Source organism: Bos taurus, chromosome 6 (assembly GCF_002263795.3).
Source record: "Bos taurus isolate L1 Dominette 01449 registration number 42190680 breed Hereford chromosome 6, ARS-UCD2.0, whole genome shotgun sequence".
NCBI lineage: Eukaryota > Metazoa > Chordata > Mammalia > Artiodactyla > Bovidae > Bos > Bos taurus.
Genome location: NC_037333.1, coordinates 93,567,724 through 93,589,943, shown reverse-complemented (window position 1 = coordinate 93,589,943; position 22,220 = coordinate 93,567,724). Strand labels below are relative to the sequence as shown.

At 37.1% G+C, this 22,220-nt stretch overlaps 1 protein-coding gene across 3 annotated transcripts in view; it reads right to left on the bottom strand.

Moving 5' to 3' along the window:
* Positions 1–22,220, bottom strand: part of BMP2K (BMP2 inducible kinase) — a 118,284-nt gene that overhangs the window by 62,805 nt on the left and 33,259 nt on the right. For all 3 annotated transcript variants that reach the window (NM_001304265.2, XM_024993099.2, XM_024993098.2), the window contains 2 exons: positions 5,356–5,474; positions 2,435–2,540 (listed from right to left, as the gene is read on the bottom strand). In NM_001304265.2, the coding sequence (NP_001291194.2) occupies positions 2,435–2,540; positions 5,356–5,474 (225 nt within the window). The remainder of the gene's footprint in view (positions 1–2,434; positions 2,541–5,355; positions 5,475–22,220) is intronic.

The following is a 22,220-nucleotide window of genomic DNA, read 5'->3' as shown; positions in this document are numbered from 1 at the left end:
CTGAACAACAACATTCACGTTATTCAACTATCAGTTCACAGTTAAACAAATCATACCCTTGAATTCATTCTGCCTCTTGCAAACTTTCAATGTTTCAATGAGTAGAATAAATTTTAAACAAAGAGTATTTTTTCCCTTTAGAGATCTTTGGGTTAGAAGCCCTGAATCACAAAATCTAAGTTCCCATAAAAAGCTAAAAGCTCTATCTGAGCTACACTTCAAATGTAGAAACAAATGAAATTTAATTATTCAAAACCGAAGTCTTCTAAATAGACAACGTATTAAAAAGTAGAGACGTTACTTTGCCCACAAATGTCAAACAGTCAAGGCTGTGGTTTCTCCAGTAGTCATGTACAGATGTGAGAGCTGGACAATAAAAAAGGCTGAGCCCGAAGAATTGATGCCTTTGAACCGTGGTGCTGGAGAAGACTCTCGAGAGTCCCTTGGACAGCAAGGGAATCAAACCAGTCAATCCTAAAGGAAATCAACCCTGAATATTCATAAGAAGGACTGATGCTGAAGCTGAAACTCCAGTACTTTGGCCACCTGATGCAAAGAGCTGACTCGTTCACTGGAAAAGATCCTGACGCTGGGAAAGAGTGAAGGCGGGAGGAGAAGGGGACGACAGAGGATGAGATGGTTGGATGATAGCACCAACTCAAGAGACATGAGTTTGAGCAAACTCTTGTGAGACAGTGAAGGACAGGGAAGCCTGGTGTGCTTCAGTCCATGGGATCGCAAAATGTCAGAAACAACTGAGCAACAATAAGACATAAAGTAAAATTATTCTAATGAAAAATTTAAAAATCATATCCTAAAAGCAAATATTGCCGAAGACTGAACATCTTTTAAAGTAAGATGTGGGTAACTTCCAGATCTTCACATATTTTTCAAACAGATATCATCCCCTAAACAAAACTTTTATCCTCTGCCCAATTTCATGATTAAAATTTAAACAGTCACCATTTTTCTGGCCTCAACAATCTTCATATCTCTGAGATTGCACTCATTACCATTTAATTTAAAATGCCAAACAGTGCAACCTACCATCTTATTTAAATGCTGATACGACTTTATTTTTTACAAGATAATTAGATTTCATCTGCCACAGACTGTACCATTGCCCCCCTCCCCAAATACTCACTTCCTTAAAAACTGAAGCTCATTTGGTTCCCCTTTTCAAATGTCCTCTGAATGACAATTTTAATTAAACTCATTCAGGGTTATGATTATGTTCAATTATTTTTAAAAAGTTATCAATAGTCAAGGGCTATTAGTCAACTCTAATCGAGCTAAGAATTAGTATCTTAAATGCTAGAATTCAGGAAAGTAAGGAAAATCAGTATTGTCTCCTTCAAGGGATCATAATGCTTTACAGTAGAAAAGATAAAAATAAGGAAGAACGATCACAAAAATATCTAATTGTTTATGTAAGTTACAAACATATCACAATAGATATTATAATACTGATTCACTTCATTTTCCTCTGTCCTTCCCTTCTTACAAGACTGGAGTAAAATAAGACTAAATCTTTTCAATTACTATCACCATCCTCCTCCTCTTCCAAACTTCAGGAACTGACCAGAATTCCTGGTATGATAGTTAACAATCATAACTGTCTTGCTGCTGCTGCTGCTAAGTCGCTTCAGTCGCGTCTGACTCTGTGCGACCCCATAGACGGCCGCCCACCAGGCTCCTCAGTCCATGGGATTTTCCAGGCAAGAACACTGGAGTGGGTTGCCATTCATTGCCTTCTCTGCATAACTGTCTTAAGAGAATCTAAATATAAAACAGGTCTCCCTAGAACCCAATCTGCCAGTTACAGTCTGGGGGGGCCAGGTGTGAGTGGGGGGAAGAAGGCAAGTTTGCAGGAAAGTGACTAATTGACCCCTTCACACATGTTAAAGTTTAAAAAAAAAAGTCAAGACTTTAATTCTTAAGCATATGCTAGAAGTAAATATTTCTTTGAAAATACCACATTAAATCCAAATAAAAAGTAGTTTTCTATCTTCTGATGTTTACAAAAGACCACATAAATTTATAAAAATTATAGATCAAAATGTATCCTTTAAATTTATTATACTCAATACGCTCAAGGATAACACAGTATAATACTAATACGGACACAGCATGTTCTTCCTGGTTAGGCTGTAAATGAAATGTACAGGGATCAGGAAATGTGATTGCTTAGATTTCCTATTTTAAACCCAAAGGCATTTTTCTATTTGTCCATTTACATGTGCTCATATCACCAAAGCAATAATATTATAAATTATTTTTCAACAGCATTTCTTAATTAGGCAAATAATTAAAACTGAGGTGCAATGAGTGTCCAGAATTAGATAACAGCTGCCCAGGGAGAGACCAAGACACCTAATAACCCATTTTATGAACAAATTCTTTTGGCATAAAACAAATGCAGAGAAATACTTACCTCGACAATATTCCATTAAGATAAGCACTTCCCATACATTATCACTAATTGAATTTACAGCACAGTCCAAATAACCCACGATATTTTTGTGACCAGATAGCTCTTTCTGCAAAAAATAAACAAAATTTTAAAAACTGGAAAACATGTATTTTAAACATCTATTGTTAATGATTTGAAGTTTAAACTAATATATTTAAAGAATTTCCAAAATTAAGATTTAAGTATGGAATGTGACATGTTTAAAAAATTTTCTGCAGTTTCAATGGAAAGTTTAGTTACACATGACTGTCATTTTCTAATAGAAAGTTAATGAATACTCATTTTTAAACTCAATAGAGATGAAAGACATCACTTTTGTTCATTCAAAACAATACTCTTCAAAAGTGAATACACAAGATAGCACTTTGGGACTCAAGAATAAAATACCAGATTTTATATGGTATTTTAAATTCATATTTTATTTAAAAATATGAATTGTTAGTTCATAAACTAACAACTATACTCTTATTTGTCTGTTTTCTCTGCAAGAGACTGCAATTTATATCCACCTAGTTAAAAGAATTTATGAATGTACGTACTTTCAACTAAATAACCTAAAAAATAAACAAGTAGCTAAATAGGATTCCTATAAAGAAACTACAGATTAAATATAGTACTAGCATAATGAGTACAAGGAAATAAGAAGAAAATGGGAAATCTGACACTTTGCTCCTAGTATAAAACAATCATCAATATACAATAAGGTTAAAAACAAAAATTATCTAAATTCATTTTGTCTTTAAATTTTAAAACTCTTAAAGAATTCTGTTTAAAATAAATTGCATCCACTATCATTAAAGAAAAAAATCTAGTTTTAACTATGCAATATAATTTGAGATGTTAGCTAATGGCAGTTGAACATGTGAATAATTCACAAATAAACATAAATAATGGAGGATTAGTCATCAAAAAACAGTTGGAAGACAACTGCTCATCTTACCAAACTATCTTCTTTCAAAGCATAAGATCTGAGTGTTAACTGAGATTGATGATGACTACGTCTTATATATCTCAAACTTAAACAAATTCTATTGAAGGAACTATTACAATATAATAGTAACGTATCTGGGCTCAAGCTAGAAAACATTCTAAGGTTTCCTGTTATCTCAGAGTAAATCTTTTCCCTCTGTGACAGCCTTACCTGAAAAAAAGCAAGTCTCAAAGTCTAATCAACTCTAGTCTAGCTGAGGGATAGGGACGATAAAAGCAGAATTCAGGTAAGTCATATTGTATAAATGTGCCTGTCTTAAAACACAAAGGATCAAACCACATGTGTGTTGATAGAGATGTTGATCCAGAATAAGAAAATCTCCCTCTTAGCAGTTGGGGAGGACTGACAATAACAAGCGTCTACAAGGAAGTGAAAAAACTAGAACCCTCCTACACTGCTAGTGTGAATATAAAATGGATCAACTGCTGTAGACAACAGTTTAATGGTTCCTTAAAAAGTTACACATGGAATTATCGTATGACCCAGCAATTCCACTCTTAGATATATAGCAAATGAACTGAAAATAAATACTCAAATACATATATATACATATATATAGCAACAATCACAATAGCCCAAAAGTACAGAGTCCAAATGACCATCACAATGGTTTTTTAAAAGTCCATCAATAGATGAATAAACAAATGTTGATATATATGCATAGCATATATTATGGAATATTATTCAGCCATAAAAAGGAATCAAGTGCTAATAAGTGCTACAATGTGGATGAATCTTAAAAATATACTAAGTGAAAAGAAGCCAGACACAAAAGGTCACATACTGCATGATTCCATGGATATAAAATATCCAAAAGACACAAATCCATAGAGACATAGCATAGACTGGGTGGTTGCCAGGCCTTTAACAAGAGTGGGATGGGGAGTAACTGCTTCATGGGCAGGCGTTTCCTCCTGGAGGGATGAAATGCTTTGGAACAACAGGAGCAGTCTGTACACACACTGTGAATGCGTTCAATACCACTTAATTGTTCACTTTAAAGTGTGAATTTTAAAATGTATATTGTGTGAATTTTGACACAATATAACAAAAACATTAAATATATATATATATATTAGCACTTGATAAAGAATGGATGAGGAGGAGGAAGCAGAGGAGAACAGAGAGAAGGAGTGGGGAACAAGAATAAGAAACTACCCAGAGCGATGACAACAAGCAACTCTAGACAAAAAGGAAACTTTTATTCTGTAGTTTCCTTGAACTGGTTAGTCTAGTTAACTGAATTACTGAAATTTTCTTTAATGGCCTAGTAAAGTATTTTTCACTTTTCCTAATATTTAAGAAGAAATTTTTTCCTTACTGAAGCATACCTTACCACATAACTAAAGTACACACCTACACAAAAATATCAATTCTACAGCATGACTTTTAAAATGAAAAGCAAAACTAACTTTTGCCTGTGAATACAAGCACATACTTTTATTAAATACCCATGGGGATGGTAAGCACCAAATTCAGGATAAGGGCTTCTTTCTGGATGAGCATAACAGTATAAAGATGACATTGGAGAGGAATACACAGAAGGCTTCAACTGTATCTGTAAGCTTTTAATTCTTAAGTTGAGTAGGGGGTGAAGGGGTATTCACCAGTCCTCTCAATTTTTCGATCCTCAGAATATTCCATAATTAAAATGTATTTTAAATAGAAAAAAAAAGAAAGCAGAGAAGCCTCCCTGTTGAACTTCTAAAAGCAAGGAAGAAGAGGCAGGAGTTGGCTGTATTTAGCCCTGAGTGTGGCTTTAAAGAGTACACTTCAAAAGTTTTCAAGATGTGCGTGAGCCAATAAGCAGCTTGCCTAAAAGCTGGTTAATGTTATGCTGCAAAACTGAAAGAAAATACAAGTTTTTCCAAATGGAATTAGTCTCACTTACCATAATTGTAATTTCCCTTTTACAAATGTTGAGGTCTGTCGTGTTATTGACATACATTCGCTTCAATGCATAACGGTGTCCACCATGAGTCCGCACCACGAAAACAGTGGAGAAGCCACCTACGAGAACAAGTACCAATTAAATATAAAGAATTTGAAACTACCACTAAAATTATGTAACATCACTGGGGAGCTTAATCTCAGAGGGAAACAAAGTGACTGTACACAACACAAAAGTAAGGACAGTAAGCAACTAATATATTAAATTATAGCCAAAACACTGGCTTCCTATACCAATCACAAACTAGCACATATAGGATAATATGCTTCTCAGGTTACATGCTTCTCTTTTAAAGGCTAAAATATTAAAATAGCATCTGAATGGGAATATTCCTTATATGGGATATGGAAAATATTACAACATAACTATATCACTGTATCTGGCATATACTACTGATAGTCTACCCATCAGCCTCCCCCTCTCCATGATGACAAAACACTGACACGATCCGATACAAAACACCAACAGGCTCACATGAGTGGGTCCCTCATCCACTCCTAGGGGGTGAACTGACATTGTATTAAGGCGATAACGAGAACCTCATTTCCTCTTGTCAGCAACTGTTTTAGGATTGACTGTGCTAATGGGACATATGGGAAAGTCTGCTGAGGGTTGCAGGAAAGATTTTCCATCCAGGGGGTGGGGGGTGGAAGGGGGGTTGGGGAGAGAGTTTTATGAAGAATGCCTTTCTCTTCCTTCGAGCTTTTGGATTTTGTTGTGTAAGACGGTAATGTTTAGACCTAAGGCAACCATACGTGGCTATGATGGAAAAAAGAATCAGAGAAAAAAATGACCCAGAATACTAACATAGTTAGGCTACTGAATTAGACAAGCCTTTGGGATCTCTCATGCTAGATAACAAATGCCTTCATTATTTATGCCACAGTCTGTTCACTGTACCTGAGAAAGCATCAGTATCTGAAATATACAGGTATTCTAAAGAACAATTACCTCTGTTACATTTAAACAAAGATTTCCACCTTAAGTTTTTAAAACTCACTTTGGCATAGGATATTTTATGTCACTTTCATCAATTTGATTGTCCTTCTAAAACAACGCTTCCCTTGTGGCTCAGCTGGTAAAGGACCCACCTGCAATTCAGGAGACCTGGGTTCGATCCCTGGGTTGAGAAGATACCTGGAGAAGGTAATGGCTACCCACTCCAGTACTCTGGCCTGGAGAATTGCCATGGACAGAGGACAAGTAATTAATGTGTTTAGAACATAACTGTTAAGTCACTTTTGAATTAACTAAGTGCTCTGCGCAGGGGTGGTGGGGCAGGGGGGGTGGTATTTTTTAGTCCCTTGTTAAATCTAACATCTAACATTATTTAACTTACATGCAGAGTACATCATGAGAAACGCTGGGCTGGAGGAAGTACAAGCTGGAATCAAGATTGCCAGGAGAAATATCAATAACCTCAGATATGCAGATAACACAATTCTTATGGCAGAAAGTGAAGAAGAACTAAAGAGCCTCTTGATGAAAGTGAAAGAGGAGAGTGAAAAAGTTGGCTTAGAGCTCAGCATTCAGAAAACTAAGATCATGGCACCTGGTCCCATCACTTCATGGGAAATAGATGGGAAAACAGTGGAAACAGTGGTTGACTTTATTTTGGGGGGCTCCAAAATCACTGCAGATGGTGACTGCAGCCATGAAATTAAAAGACGCTTACTCCTTGGAAGGAAAGTTATGACCAACCTAGACAGCATATGAAAAAGCAGAGACATCACTTTGTCAACAAAGGTCTGTCTAGTCAAGGCTATGGTTTTTCCAGTTGTCATGTATGGATGTGAGAGTTGGGACTATAAAGAGGGCTGAGCGCAGAAGAATTCATGCTTTTGAACTGTGGTGTTGGAGAAGACTCTTGAGAGTCCCTTGGACTGCAAGGAGATCCAACCAGTCCATCCTAAGGGAAATTGGTCCTGGGTGTTTATTGGAAGGACTGATGTTGAAGGTGAAACTCCAATATTTTGGCCACCTGATGCAAAGAGCTGACTCATTTGAAAAGACCCTGATGTTGGGAAAGATTGAAGGCAGGAGGAGAAGGGGACGACAGAGGATGAGATGGTTAGGTGGTATCACCAACTCAATGCACCTGAGTTTGGGTAAACTCCAGGAGTTGGTGATGGACAGGGAGGCCTGGCGTGCTGCAGTTCATGGGGTGACAAAGAGTCAGACACAACTGAGTGACTGAACTGAACTGAAATCTAACATGCACTAATTTATTTGACGTAACCTGATTACAAGTATAAAAATTTTCCAATCACTACCAAGAAGTCAATTTATCAGACATAATTTGTTAATTACGTCTGTCAGCTCCTAATCAGTATTTTCTTTCCAAAGAACTGAAAATCCAACTTCAAAAGTGACATAAAATTAGATACCATTATCAGTTTCCTGTAACTGAGATCCTCATTTTTTTGCCCAACACACTGATGGACCCTACTCATTCCCCAAGTGACAGAGATTGTCAATGGAATTGTGAGAAAGGCATCAAAGCTGAGAAATATGATATTATGAAACTGATTCTGCAAGGATCATCACTGTATGCTAAAATCCATGAAAGGTTTATGAAAAATAGGATATTCACATGGTGTCGAAGCATCAAAAGGAAAAGCATTTCTTTTCACAGAAGAAATTTGGGGGTCACTAATACTGGCATTAATATTGACATTACATGCTTCCTGATGTGATAGAAAATGAATTAAACAGCATCACCTGTGAAATATCTTTAACCTAATAAACCTTAAAGGCCTAAATTCCACTTTACAGATAACAGGGGCTAAAAGAATATGGAAAACAACACCAAGTGACACCAGGACAAAGTCTGGGATCCTGACTCTGGTTAGTTGTCTTGTACAGTATTCCATATGTGGAGTACAAAAATGGAGCAGAATCACATTACAATCAAGTGTAATACATAGTTCTTGATTAATTACTAGTTTTAGAAGAAACTATAAAACATGATTTTTGTTGGTCAACTATGTGAAAGTTGTTGTTGCTGTTATTGTTTAGTCACTAAGTTGTGTCTAATTCATTTGCTACCCTATGGCCTGTAGCCTGTCAGACTCCTCTGTCTATGGGATCTTCTAGGCAAGAATATTGGGAGTGGGTTGCCGTTCCCTTCTCCAGGGAATCTTCCTGACCCAAGGACTGAATGCATGTGTCCTGCACTGGCAGGTAGGTTCTTTACCACTGAGCGACCAGGGAAGCCCATTTGAAAGTAAGGTCATTTTCTTCATTAGTGGGTAATGGGCACACCCAAGTCTTTCTGTGAAGGCGGCCTCTTTATTTGTTCTGGAGCTTCACCCTAAGGGGCAATCTTCAGGTGTGACCCACATTTGGTGGCCTACAAAGGAACACAGGCTTTGGATGCCATCTTAGCATTCTCCCTCTGCCCTGCTCCAGCTCACTGGTATCACCCAGAGAAGAGCTTATACCCTCATCTGGAGTCCCAGTTTCTGACACTGCTACTCAGGGGAGACTTCCAGATCACCTGGTTCTGGTGGCCAGCAGAGCTGATACTTTTAGTCTCATAAGCTTGTATATATCTGCATACTTTTAAAAGCTGGTGTCTGAGGATTTGACTTCCAGGAAGCCTGCAGCCAGGTGCTGAGATTCTGCCCTTTGGGACAATGACAAGTCATAGCACACCCACAACTACTGGTAGGTATTAAAAATGTAACAGGCTACCTGGACAAGGACAGACGTTTAAAAGATAAGCAAAAGCTGAGGCAGGATTGAATCACAAAGTTCATCTCTTACACAGGGCCACTCTTTCCAAACTGACCGGCTATTCATCTATGGTATAGAGAGACAAGCAAAATGAAGAAACAGAGGAATATGTTCCAAATAAAAGAACAAGATAAAACCTCAGGAAAACAAAAACCCTTAATGAAAGAGAGATAAGTAACTTATTTGATAAAGAGCAATAATCATAAAGATGCTTACCGAACTGAACAGATGAACTGTGAGAACTTCATCAGAGATTTTAAAATTTAAGAAAATACCAAACAGAAGTCACAGACCTGAAGAATACAATAACTGAACTGAAAAATACACTAGAGGGGTTCAACAGCAGACTGGATGAAGTATAACAGAGAGTTCAGTCAACTCTAAGACAAGGCAGCGGAACTCAGCCAATCACAGCAGCAAAAAGAAAAAAGAATGGAAAACAGTGGAGACAGTTTAAGAGGTATATGGGACAACATCAAACGAACTAAAATTCACAAAACAGAGCTCCCAGAAGGAAAAGAGATAGAAAGGAGCAGAAATCTTATTTGAAGAGATAATAGCTGAATTCTCCTTAATCTAAGGGAAAAAACAGACATGCAAATCCAGGAAACCCAGAGTTCCAAATAAAAGGAACCCAAAGATACCCACATCAAGACACATTATAATTAAAATGTCAAAAGTTTAAGACAAGGAGAGAACATTAAAAGCACCAAGAGGAAAACAACCTGTTGTTGTACAAGAGAACCTCCAATAAGACTATAAGCAGATTTTTCAGGAGAAACTTTGCAAGCCAAAGGGAGTGGCATGATATATTCAAAGTGCTGAAAGAAAAAAACTTCTAACCAATAATACTCTACCTGGCAAAGTTATCACTTGTAAGTGAGAGAGATAAAGCAAAAGCTAAACATGCTTATTACCACTAAATGGATCTTAGAAGAAATTTGCTAAAGGGACTTCTTTCAGCTGAAAAGAAAGGGTACTAATTAGTAACAAGAACACATAAATGAACAAGTCTCACTGGAAACATACATTCATAGTAAAGGTAAAGGTTTAATTATTTATAAACTAGTATGATGCTTGAAAGAAAAAAGTAAGAAAAATAACTATGATTACAATAATTAGTTAAATGATACACAAGAGAAAAAGATGTAAAATGTAAGTCAATAATATAACATGTGGAGGGGAGGGAGCAATAATGTTGAGCTTCACAATGGGATTAAACTTCAGCGTTTTCAATTTAAAATAGACTACTGCAGATATAAGTTGTCATATGTTAAGACTTGGTAACCACAAAGCAAAGAGCCTATATAGGCATATCTTGGAGATATTGCACATTCAGTTCCAGAACACTGTAACAAAGCATACTTCAATAAAACTAGTCATACAAATTTGTTGGATTCCCATTATATAAAAAGCTATGTTTACTAAACTATAGTTTATTAATAGTAGAGCAGCATCATGTCTTTTAAAAATGTGCACACTAATTAAAAAAATACTTCATTGTAAAAATATACTAACTACCATCTCAGCCTTCAGGGAGTCTTACTAATAACAGCAAATAACACTGATCACAAATCATCAAGGAAAATATAATGATGAAAAAGTTTAAAATATTGAAAGAATTACCAAAATGTGACACAGAGATACAAAGTGAGCAAAAGATGTTAGAAAAAATGGTCCTGGTGGGCTTGCTCAATGCAAAGGTGCTACCAATCTTCCATTTGTAAAAAAAAAAAAAAAAAAAGGCAGTATCTGGGAAATGCAATAAAACAAGGTATCCCTGTAGTAAATACAGACAGAAAATACAAAGAGAAATATAAGCACACCATTAAAGAAAATCATCAAACCATAAAACCATCATAGAAGAAAACAAGAGAAGACAGGCACAAAGAACAAAAAACATGAAAAAAAAAATTAGTGAGATGGCAGTAAGCACCTACTTAACTGAAATGTAAATGAACTAAACTCCCTAACCAAAGACACAGAGTGGCTGAATAAATTTTTTAAAAGACCAACCTATATGCTCTCTACTAAAGGCTCACATTAGATGTAAGGACACCCAGAATCAAAGTGAAGGGATTAAAAAAATATTCCATGCAAATAAAAACCAAAAGAAAGCTGGAGTAGCTACACTTACATTAGACAAAACAAACTTGAAAACAAAGACTGTAATAAGAGACAGTGAAGGATGCTACATGATAAAGCGGTCAATCCAATAAGAAGATATAACATTTGTAAATATTTCTGCACCCAAAATAGGACAGCCTAAATATATAAAGCAAATATTAACAGACTTAAAAGGAGAAATAGACAGTAACAAAATAATATTAGATGACTCATAGCTCAGTTGATAAAGAATCTGCCTGTAAGGCAGGAGACCCCGGTTCAATTCCCGGGTTGGGAAGATTCCCTGGAAAAGGGAAAGGCTACCCACTCCACAGTTTTCTGGCCTGGAGAATTCCATGGACTGTATAGTCCATGGGGTCACAAAGAATCAGACACAACTGAGGGACTTTCACTTCACTTCAAAAGTCAAAGAAAAGTTGAAAGCTCTTCCACTACGATCTGGAATAAGACAAGGATGTCCACTCTCACCACTCCTATTCAACATAAAACTGTCACTATTCACAGATGATATGATATTATATATATAAAAAAAAACCCTAATAAAGACTTCATTTAAAAAATTGTTAGAATAAATGAACTCAGTAAAGTTGCAGGATACAAAATCAATATATAAAAATATGCTCTATTTCTATGCACTAATAATGAATTACCAGAAGAGAAATTAAGGGAACAACCTCATTCACAACTGCATAAAAAATAAAATACCTAGAAAAAATTTTAGCCAAGAAAGTGTAATATCTGTATCTTGAAAACTACAAGACATTAATGAAAGTAACTGAAGAAAGCACAAACGGAAGATACTTCATACTCATGAACTGGAAGAATTAGTACGGTTTGAAGGTCCGTACTGTTCAAAGCAATCTACAGATTCAATGCAATCTCTATCAATTCCAGTGGCATTTTTCACAAAAATAGGACCAAAAATTCTAAAATTTGTATGGAACTTAAAAGTTTCCCATGGAGCCAAAGCAATCTCAAGAAAGAAGAGCAAAGCTGGACACATCAGACTCCTTAATTCCAAACTATATTTCAAAAGCATCGTAATGAAAACAGTATGTTATTGGCATAAAGACAAATTAAGCAGTGGAACAGAATAGAGAGCCCAGATTAATTAAATAAACCCAGACATGCATGGTCAATTAATTTATGACAAAAGAAATAAGAATATACAATGGGAAAAAGTCTCTTCAATAAATGGTGTTGGGAAAATTGAACAGTCACATGCAAAAGAATGAAACTGGACCACTATCTTACACCATATACAATAATTAACTCAAAATGGATTAAAGACTTGAACGTAAGACCTGAAACCGTAAAACTTTTAGAAGAAAACAGAGGCAGTAACCTCCTTGACATAGGTTTTGACAACAGTTTTTTGAACCTGACATCAAAAACAAAGGCAACAAAAGCAAAACTAAACAAGTGGGGCTGTATCAAACTAAAAAGTTCTCACAGCAAAGGAAACTATCAACAAAATGAAAAGGCAACATACTGAATAGGAGAAAATATCTGCACATCATGTGATAGAAGCTAATGTCCAAAATACATAAAGAATTTGTACAATTCAAGTTTTTAAAAAATCTGATTTTAAAATGGGCAGAAGATTTGAATAATCTTCATTTTTCTAATGAAGACACAGACGGTCAACAGGTACATGAAAATATGCTTCATGTTATTAATCACAAGGGAAATGCAAATCAAAACCATGAGATATCACCTCATACTTGTTAGGACATTATCAAAATGACTAGAAATAGCAAGTGCTGCAAAGAATGCAGACAAAAGGGAACCCTTGTGCACTGTTGGAATGAATAAAAATTGGGGGCAGTCACTATGGAAAACGGTATGGAGGTCCCTCAAATGATTAAAAATAGAACTACAGTATAATCCAGCAATTCCACTTCTGGGTATTTATTGGCAGTAAATAAAAACAGTAATTTGAAAAGATATAGATGGACACAACTTAGCAACTAAACCACCATACTACATGTATTCCCATATCCACTGCAGCATTATTCACAATAGCCAAGATATGGAAACAGCGTGGCCATTGATGGATGAATAGATTTAAAATCTGAGCCACACACACAAACACAGAGAAATAGTACTCATCCATGAAAAAGAAGGAAATCATGCCATCTGTAACAACATGGAGGAACCTCAAGGGCATTATGCTGAGTGAAATAAGTCAGATGGAGAAAGGCAAATACTATATGATCTTTCTCACATGTAGAATCTAAAAATATTTTTTAAATAAATATAAAAAAAACTAAGCTCACAGACAGAATAAATTGGTAGTTGCCAGAAGTGAAGGGTGGGGGATTGGAAGAACTGGGTGAATCACTTTGGTTTTGTTTTTTGTTTTTTTGTTTTTTGTTTTTTGTTTTTTGTTTTTTTCAGTTTAAAAAAACTGAATTTTTTTTAATGAGGGGGGTATGGTTATCCTAGATTTTAAATGAGATTATAATCAAATACATAATTCTTGATTAAACTCTATTTTGAAAGAAATCATAAAACTTGCTTCTGGCTAGCAGTGAATTACTTGAAAATGAGTTGTGGATTCATGTCATTTTATTCTTACTATTAATATTTCATGAGTATTTAAACACATATACATTCTTAAAATACATACATTATCCTATATAATATCTTTGTTCCACCTAAGAAAATGAACATAATTCTTCTAATGCACAGTCCTGACTCAAAATTATCCATGTTTTTAAAACATGTATAAAGAATGGAATGGTAAAATGTTATCAGTAGTTGAATCTAGATGATTTTCATATGCTTATTCACAGTACTACTCCTTCAAACTTTCTGTACATTTTGAAATCTTTCATAATAAACTTGGAAGAAAAAGAACAAGAGACTCAGGATGTTTTTCTCCAAGTAATTCCTCTCTCCCTTGCCACCCAACAACCCCACCACCACCACTGAGAATTATTATTTTACAAGAATAACAATGCTGCTGCTGATTAGCCAGACTCACAACTTCCCCAAAGGCACCATAAGTCTCCTGCCACAGAAAATGTTTATGGTATCTTAGATACCTACGGTTCCAGTATCCTGATACACACAAGCACTTCATGTTTATGACAGACTGGGCTTTAGCAGTGTTTACTTCTATCAAGTTTGTTTCCCTGGGGCATGGAGAGAGCTGAGAGGAATGGGTAAAATTACACATGGACTTTTTCTGTATTGTGTGTATCATCAGACATCATGCTCGTCAACAAGATAGAAAAAATACTAAGCTGTCAGCAACTTCTGGTTTCAACCACTGCCAAAGAAAACAATGTCATTTGAAAACTATCTTCAAGTTAAGTGGAACAGGCATTTATTTGGCTGCAGGATTTGAGCCAATGACCACTGGCCTATGATACATCAGACTTTCGTTACTCTAGGTTAAAGCAAGGACTCCAGAAGTTTTATTTTTAAAAGTGAAAATATCTCTAAAAACAATTACTAACTTAAATTCATGCTAAAGTTATCATATCCGTTTGTGCTATCTGGTACAAGGTAATGAAAGAATAAGTCACTTACATTTGACTGGCTGGAGAAAAAAGGGAGGGGGGAGTTGGAAAGAGAAAAAGCAAGAGCACTACATTCACACAGCCCTAACCACAGACAGCATTGCTAAGTGCACTATCTTACTTGGTTCTCGTAACGTTATGAAGCAATTTAACTTGTGCCCATTCTGCAGATGAGGAATACGCTAAACACTGAGAAAGAAGGTAAGCACCTGGCCCAGTTACACAACACTGGTAAGATGAAGCCAGAGGGGGTTTTCTCAAAACCTCACGTTATGATGTTTTTATATCCACACCTGTCTTTGTTACTCCAGAAGAAAAGTCTATGCAGGATCTGGGAATAACATTACAATTTAGGAGGAACAAGAAAAACGGGGTTACTGAGAGGAAATAATGTCCTCCCCGCCAATACCCAGAGTTTTCTTCTTGATATACCTTACTTAATAAGCAGTATTTCTTACACAGAAGAGGCTTGTGAGTCAAAACCAGGTTTGCTTTGGACTGCACAGTACCTCAGAAGGTCGGTATATTTAAGATGACAATCTTGATTTTCCTGTTTTTCTTGAAAAATGTGGAAATGAGACAGAGGATTTTTACTCCTATATGATGTCAGTCAGTTGCCACTCCTTTATACAGGGCATGTGCTCTGTAGCTCAGCATAGCTCCCTCTCTTCTTGAAGTTTCGATGAGGTACTGGCCCACCCTGCTCTTTTACATTAAGCGCCTGGCTTGTGTAGGCATCTGAGTCTGCAACCCCTGCAACATTGAACTTTTAAAAATTTACCCATCACAGTAATTATACCTATTATACTTAGTGCCTCTCCCTTCAACTGGGTCATAAGCTCTATAAGGAAGAAACTACATACACCTCACTTATCCCAGCATCATCAATGCCTACCACCTTGCCTGGCACTCAAATATTTACTGACTGAATGACTTCACATTAATAAACTGGTTCTGCTGGAAACAGTTTAACTGACAAATTACAATTACTACATTGATCTTCTGTGAATAAAAAGCAATTAACCGCTGATTCATCATTTTCCCTTGGTGTTGACTGGACTTTTAATATACACTACAAATTTAGAAAACAGAATTTCACTTCTTTACCATGTAAATCATTCATTCATTGGACAATATATATTAATCGCTCACAAGGTGCCAAGTACTGTTTTATGTGCTAGAAACAAAACTATAAGTAATTCAAAGAAATCCCTGTACCCTTTGTGAGCTTATGTCCTAGAGAGGCTGAAACAAGATATACAAGTAAAATACATGCCATATAAAAGATGATGACACATTCTGAGGAGAGAAAAAATTGAAGTCGAGATGGATGGTAGACTGTAAAACTGTGTTGGGCGGAGGGAGGGATGAGGTTAAAATGCTTAATCTAGATGCTAGATGCCTATAGAAGGCCTGGCGTGACTTTGAATAAAGATGGGAAGTGAGGGAATGAGCCACAGAGATAACAGGGCAAGTTCATTCCAGGGAGATAAAAGAAGGTATGCAAAAGCCCTAAGGAAGAAGCCTATTGATACATTTGAAAAATAGCAAAGGGACCAGAAAGCCTAGAGCCGAATGGACTAAGGGCAGTGTAACAGAAAAAGAGGTCAAGGGTTAAAAGAGAGCCAGATCACACAGGCTCTTGGCACCCAGTCCCATCACTTTATGTCAAATAGATAGGGAAAAGTGGAAAAAGTCACAGATTTTCTTTTCTTGGACTCCAAAATCACTGTGGATGGTGACTGCAGTTATGAAATTCAAAGACGCTTGCTCCTTGGAAGAAAAGCTATGACAAACCTAGACAGCATATTAAAAAGCAGAGACATCACTTTGCTGACAAAGGTCCATATAGTGAAAGCCATAGTTTTCAAGCAGTCACGTACAAATCTGACAGCTGGACCATCCAGAAGCTGAGCACCGAAAAAACTGATGCTTTCAAACTGTGGTGCTGGAGAAGACTCTTAAGAGTCCCTAGCACAGCAAGGAGATCAAACTAATCAATCCTAAAGGAAATCAGTCCTGAATTCATTGGAAGGACTGATGCTGAATCTGAAGCACCAACACTTTGGCCACATGATGCAAAGAGCTAACTCACTGGTAAAGACTGATGCTGGGAAAGACTGAAGGCAAGAGGAGAAGTGGGAGACAGAGGATGAGATGGTTGGATAGCATCGCTGAATCAGTGGACATGTTTCTGAGCAAACTCCGGGAGACAGTGAAGGAGAAGGAAGCCTGGTGTGCTGCAGTTCATGGAGTCGCAAAGAGTCGAACACGACTCAGAAACGGAAAACACCACCAAAGGGACCAGAAATTCTGCAGCAGAATGAACAAAGGTAAGTGTAACAAAAAAAGAGGCCAAAGGATTAAAAGGGAGCCAGATCACACAGGCTCTTGGGTAGGGATGAGGGTAAAGACGTTGCCTTTTGCTCTAAGTAAAATGGGAAGCCACGGAGCAGGAGTGACGTACCTGGATCCGTATTTCAACATGGCTGCTCCAGCTATCATGTGGAAACCGAATGAGACAGGCAGCACTGGAGGTAGGGAAGCCAGCTGGTAGGCTACTACACTAATTCTGCTGAAAGATAACAGTGCTTTTGAGCAGGGCAGTGGGACTAGTGAAAAATGGAAAAAAAAAAAAAAGAGAGAGAGAGAGAAATCTAGATACAATTTTAAGATAGAGCTGACAGGATTTCTTGACAACCCTGGATGTGAGAAAAATAGGAGCTAAAAATGACTTCAAGGTTTTTGGGGCTGAGAAGTTAGAAGGATGAAGTCACCGCTGAGATGGAGAAGACTGTGCTGGAAAACAATTTAATACGCATCTCTCACATTTCTGCCTATTTGCAGGCAGAGGCACTGACTGTCTTTGCTCTGGACAATCTTTTCAAGACTGTCTATATCAGGAACAGCCTCAGAAGACAAGAGCCCCTGTATCTCCTTTGGAGTAAAGGGAAGGTTTGTTTACTGCCCAGCATAATAATGATAATACCTGGCCCCCAACTCTCCTGGAGCAAATACAATAACCATTATAAAAACATCTGGTTCCCTAAACTCAGTGTTCCTCTCCTGTAAAACTGAGTTGGCCAAAAAGTTCGTTTGGGTTTTGAACCTTTGCCAACTCAATGCAATCGCACCACATGCACAGGCATCAGCTGGCCCTTTCACGGTGCCCTGTGGGAATGGAGGCTCTACAAAGTGGAGCAAACCCTGGTAGTCTGGACACAGAAACTGCAGTAACAAAATCCTTTCTCTCATGTCTTCTGCCAGAATCTATGAAACTATAGCAGGCTAACTCAACTGGTTGTTTAGTCACTAAGTCATGTCCAACTTTTTGCAACCCCACAGACTGTAGCCTACCAGGCTCTGTCCCGGAGATTTCCCAGGCAAGAATACTGGAGTGGGTTGCCATTTCCTTCTTCAGGGGATCTTCCCAACCCAGGGACTGAACCTGCATCTCCTGCATTGGGAAGTTAGCTCTTTACTACTGAGCCACCAGGGAAGTTCCAACTTACAAGTAAGGTAAATCTCAAAATCTTAACAGTTCTTAACAGACAACAGGCAAGGTTTGAAGTAGAATAAGTTCTCAGTCTGGGACATGTTAAGTTAGAGGTGCCTGTTGGACATTCAGTTGAGATGTGGAATTGGCAATTAGATTTCCAAGTATAAACTCCAGAGAAAGGATCAAAGGGAAAGAGATGTATTTAAGAGCTATCCTTATTTATACCTTAGTTTTTAATCAATCTATCATTAGCTATAGACAAGGGGATAATTGTGTTCCTGTATCCTAAAAAAATTTCCCCCACACAAAAAAAGGATTATTAAAAAGTAAAGCCTCCTTAAACTTGTCATCAAGGATGCTCTAAAATCAATATTTTATATGCTCTTGGTGGATGTGGAAATTAGTAAAATATTTCCACCATAACCATACTTTAAGATTATATATCATGTATTAAGAGCCTTAAAAATATTTATATTCTTCTTCTCATGATTTTATTCATAGAATTCTACCATAAAAAAATTATTAGTGAAGAAGCAGAAACCTGTATTTCAAGCAACATGCAAATAAATATGCAAATAATGTCATATAGGACAACAGTTTGTGGAAGCATTAAAGATGCTTGTAATAACACTAATATAATTTTAAACATATAATAGACAACACTAGGCCCTCCATATCCACAGCTTCCACATTTGCAGATTCAACCAACCACAGATTGAAACATCCCGCCCCCCAAAAAAACTCCATAAAGTTCCAAAAGGCAAAAGTTGAATTTGCCACATGCTGACAACTATTCCCACAGCATTTACATTGTATTAGGTATTATATCTAGAGATGATTTAAAGATTACAAGATGTACATAGGTTACATGCAAATGCTATCTCCCATTTTATATAAGGGACTTGAGCATCCTCAGATTTTGGTGACTCCAAGTGGTCCTGGAACCAATCTCCTGTGGGTACAAAGGATTACTATATATACAAAGCAAGCTCAATTGACTTCAGGTACAGATGCTTTCAGGACAGTCTCTTGTCTTTCAAAGAATAAAATTCCTTTTTTTAGTACACCAAGTTGAGATGTGTTCAACTGTAAACTTTTGTTTGTAGTTAAGAGAGTCCTACATAGGCATCAAGTACATGGGCAGTAGGATCAAGCTTTAGAAGCTAGCCCTCATCTATAAGGTTATTTCTATAGAATGCAAAGATCATGCATTTCTCATTAACTAAGAACGATATAAAATGTTTCCAAAGCAGAAGCTTACAAACAAAAATCAGTGATTTAGCACTGTGATACTCCTGTGTTCGGGGTGTTAGGTAACAGTAAGATAAAGTGGGTTAATACCGTATGATGTGAATGAAGCTTGCTCAGTTGTTTCCAACTGTTTGCGACCCCACGGACTATACAGTCCATGGAATTCTCCAGGCCAGAAGGGAGAAGCCTCTCCCTTCTCCAGGGGATATTCTCAACCCAGGGATCAAATCTAGGTCTCCCGCATTGCAGGTAGATTCTTTACCAGCTGAGCCACAACAGAAGCCCACCATATAGATAGTTCCCTGCAATACTCAATACCACTTTAAGATCCAGCTTATACTAAACAAAAGAAATTATATTTTGCAGGTATAGACATTATATACCCAGACTCAAAATATGAATATTGTCAAAGTTACTAACAGTGATTTTTTTCCACAACATTGCTAAAAATGTAACACAGTCCTCTAATACAGTTTGAAAAAGACTTCAGAGACCCATCATAAATTTTTTTGATAACTATGAGAAATTTCCCACTTTTGAGATGGAACAGAATTTGAAAAATAGTTACAATCTGCCCCTAACCAAGTCAACTAAATTAAAAGTCTTTGATAGGTTTCAATGTTTTGAGATGGAAAGAAAAAACAGTATGTGGAAGCCAGTACATGAAAGGTTAAAAAATTAATGTGTATTTTATAAAATGGTCCTAAAATTTTTAATGACTTCTGAAACATGTTAAAAGAAAACTACTTATCAATGGATGAAACATTTATTTATAATTTTCATCAAAAAGATCAAACTCATTACTTATACATATACACTAATTTCTAAACTATTTTTATGAAGTTCAGAAAGAAAGAAGCTATTATGTTTAAAATTAACTAGCCTTATATTTGGAGAAGGAAATGGCAACCCACTCCAGTGTTCTTGCCTGGAGAATCCCATGGACGGAGAAGCCTGGTAGGCTGCAGTCCATGGGGTCGCACAGAGTCGGACACGACTGAAGCAACTTAGCAGCAGTAGCAGCCTTATATTTGTCATCTCTTAATCTTATTTCACATGTATATATGAAATTCTAATAAGATAGACTTGTTTTCACCTACAAATATCCAGCAATGCATAACATTATATTACATAATCCTATATAATATTAATAGTTAAGTACATAATGATTATATACTGCACAAATAGCAGAAGTGGGTTTTAGAAACATACTTAGTTAAGTATTTACTCTCTTACCCTTCTAGGCCTGTATCATTTATAAAATTATGTTAACAGTTACAGATAATCTCCAGGGATTCTTCAACTTTCAGGAACATGAGATAAAAAGTAGTCTCAAATACCCCACAAGCTTGTAAGAAATATGGATAAACAAACTATTGTAACAAGTGGGATAAAAACACTATGTTCAAAGCATATGGAAACCAATAAAGTTGTAGTATATGGAGAAAAATCAGAATAGCTGTCACTGTAGAAGTAATAGGGCTTCCCTGGTGGCTAAGCAATAAAGAATCCGCCTGCAATGCAGGAGACATAAGAGAACGAGGTTGGATCTTTGGGTCGGGAAAATCCCCTAGAGAAGGGCATGGCAACCCACTCCAGTATTCTTACCTGGAGAATTCCACGGACAGAGGAGCCGAGTAGGCAACAGTCCATGGGGTCACAAAGAATTGGACACGACTGAAGCAACTAAGCAGAAGAAAGAAGTAATCTATGAGCTGAATACTGAAGATGTGTAGTAGTTCCCCAAAAACAAGTATAAAAAACAAGTGGGACACTTCCAAAAGAGAAAGTTAAGAACCTTCAAAAATCTATACCTCCATAAAAGCAATAAGAACACTGGCAAAAATTGTCAACACCTATATTTTCACAACTCAGGAAATTACACAAAGACTTGCAATAATTCAAAGAGTTTTTATTCAAGAAAAATGACAATCTCAGTAAAAAGAGTGAGCTTTGTGACAACTTATCCTATTCTCATTATTCTCTCCCAGCTCCACAGCAGTCTTGAAAAGAAAGCTCACAACTACAGCAAATGCAAAACTACTAGCCTTGCAGTCCTGAAGACAATGGAAGAAATAAAACAGGCTTAGGCAGGGGCACAACTGAGGGACTCTGGAGAGGCTGCTCCTCAGCATGTCCCAAGGGCGCTATCTGCTGAGCCCCAGTAGCTGTTTACCCAAGCCGGTGGGGGTTCTTCTGTCCTTTCTCTTCTCTGTGCCAAGGCTCAGACCAATGAAATTGTGAGCACCAGTCAGATGTTTAGCAAATTTTCCAGTGGGCTATGAAGGGGATTCCTTGGCATGTTTTTCCCACTGCTTTTTCCTCCTGTCCTTCAGCTCTCTCCAGGGACTCATGCCCGGCCAAAACTAATGAAACTCAGGCTCTGATGTCTCATTGCAAAAATTCATTTAGAGACAAAGCAATAAGAGGTGGATTTGTTAAGATCCAGAAAGAAGCCACTCTTCAGGGAGTGAACCATTGCTGAGGGCAAGGGCTGGGGCCATGCAATTAGGCCTGGCTAGGTTTTGTGGGTGGCTTAGATGGAGCATCTGTCTACAATGCGGGAGACCTGGGTTTGATCCCTGGGTCGGAAAGACCCCCTGGAGAAGGAAATGGCAATCCACTCCAGTACTATTGCCTGGAAAATCCCATGGACAGAG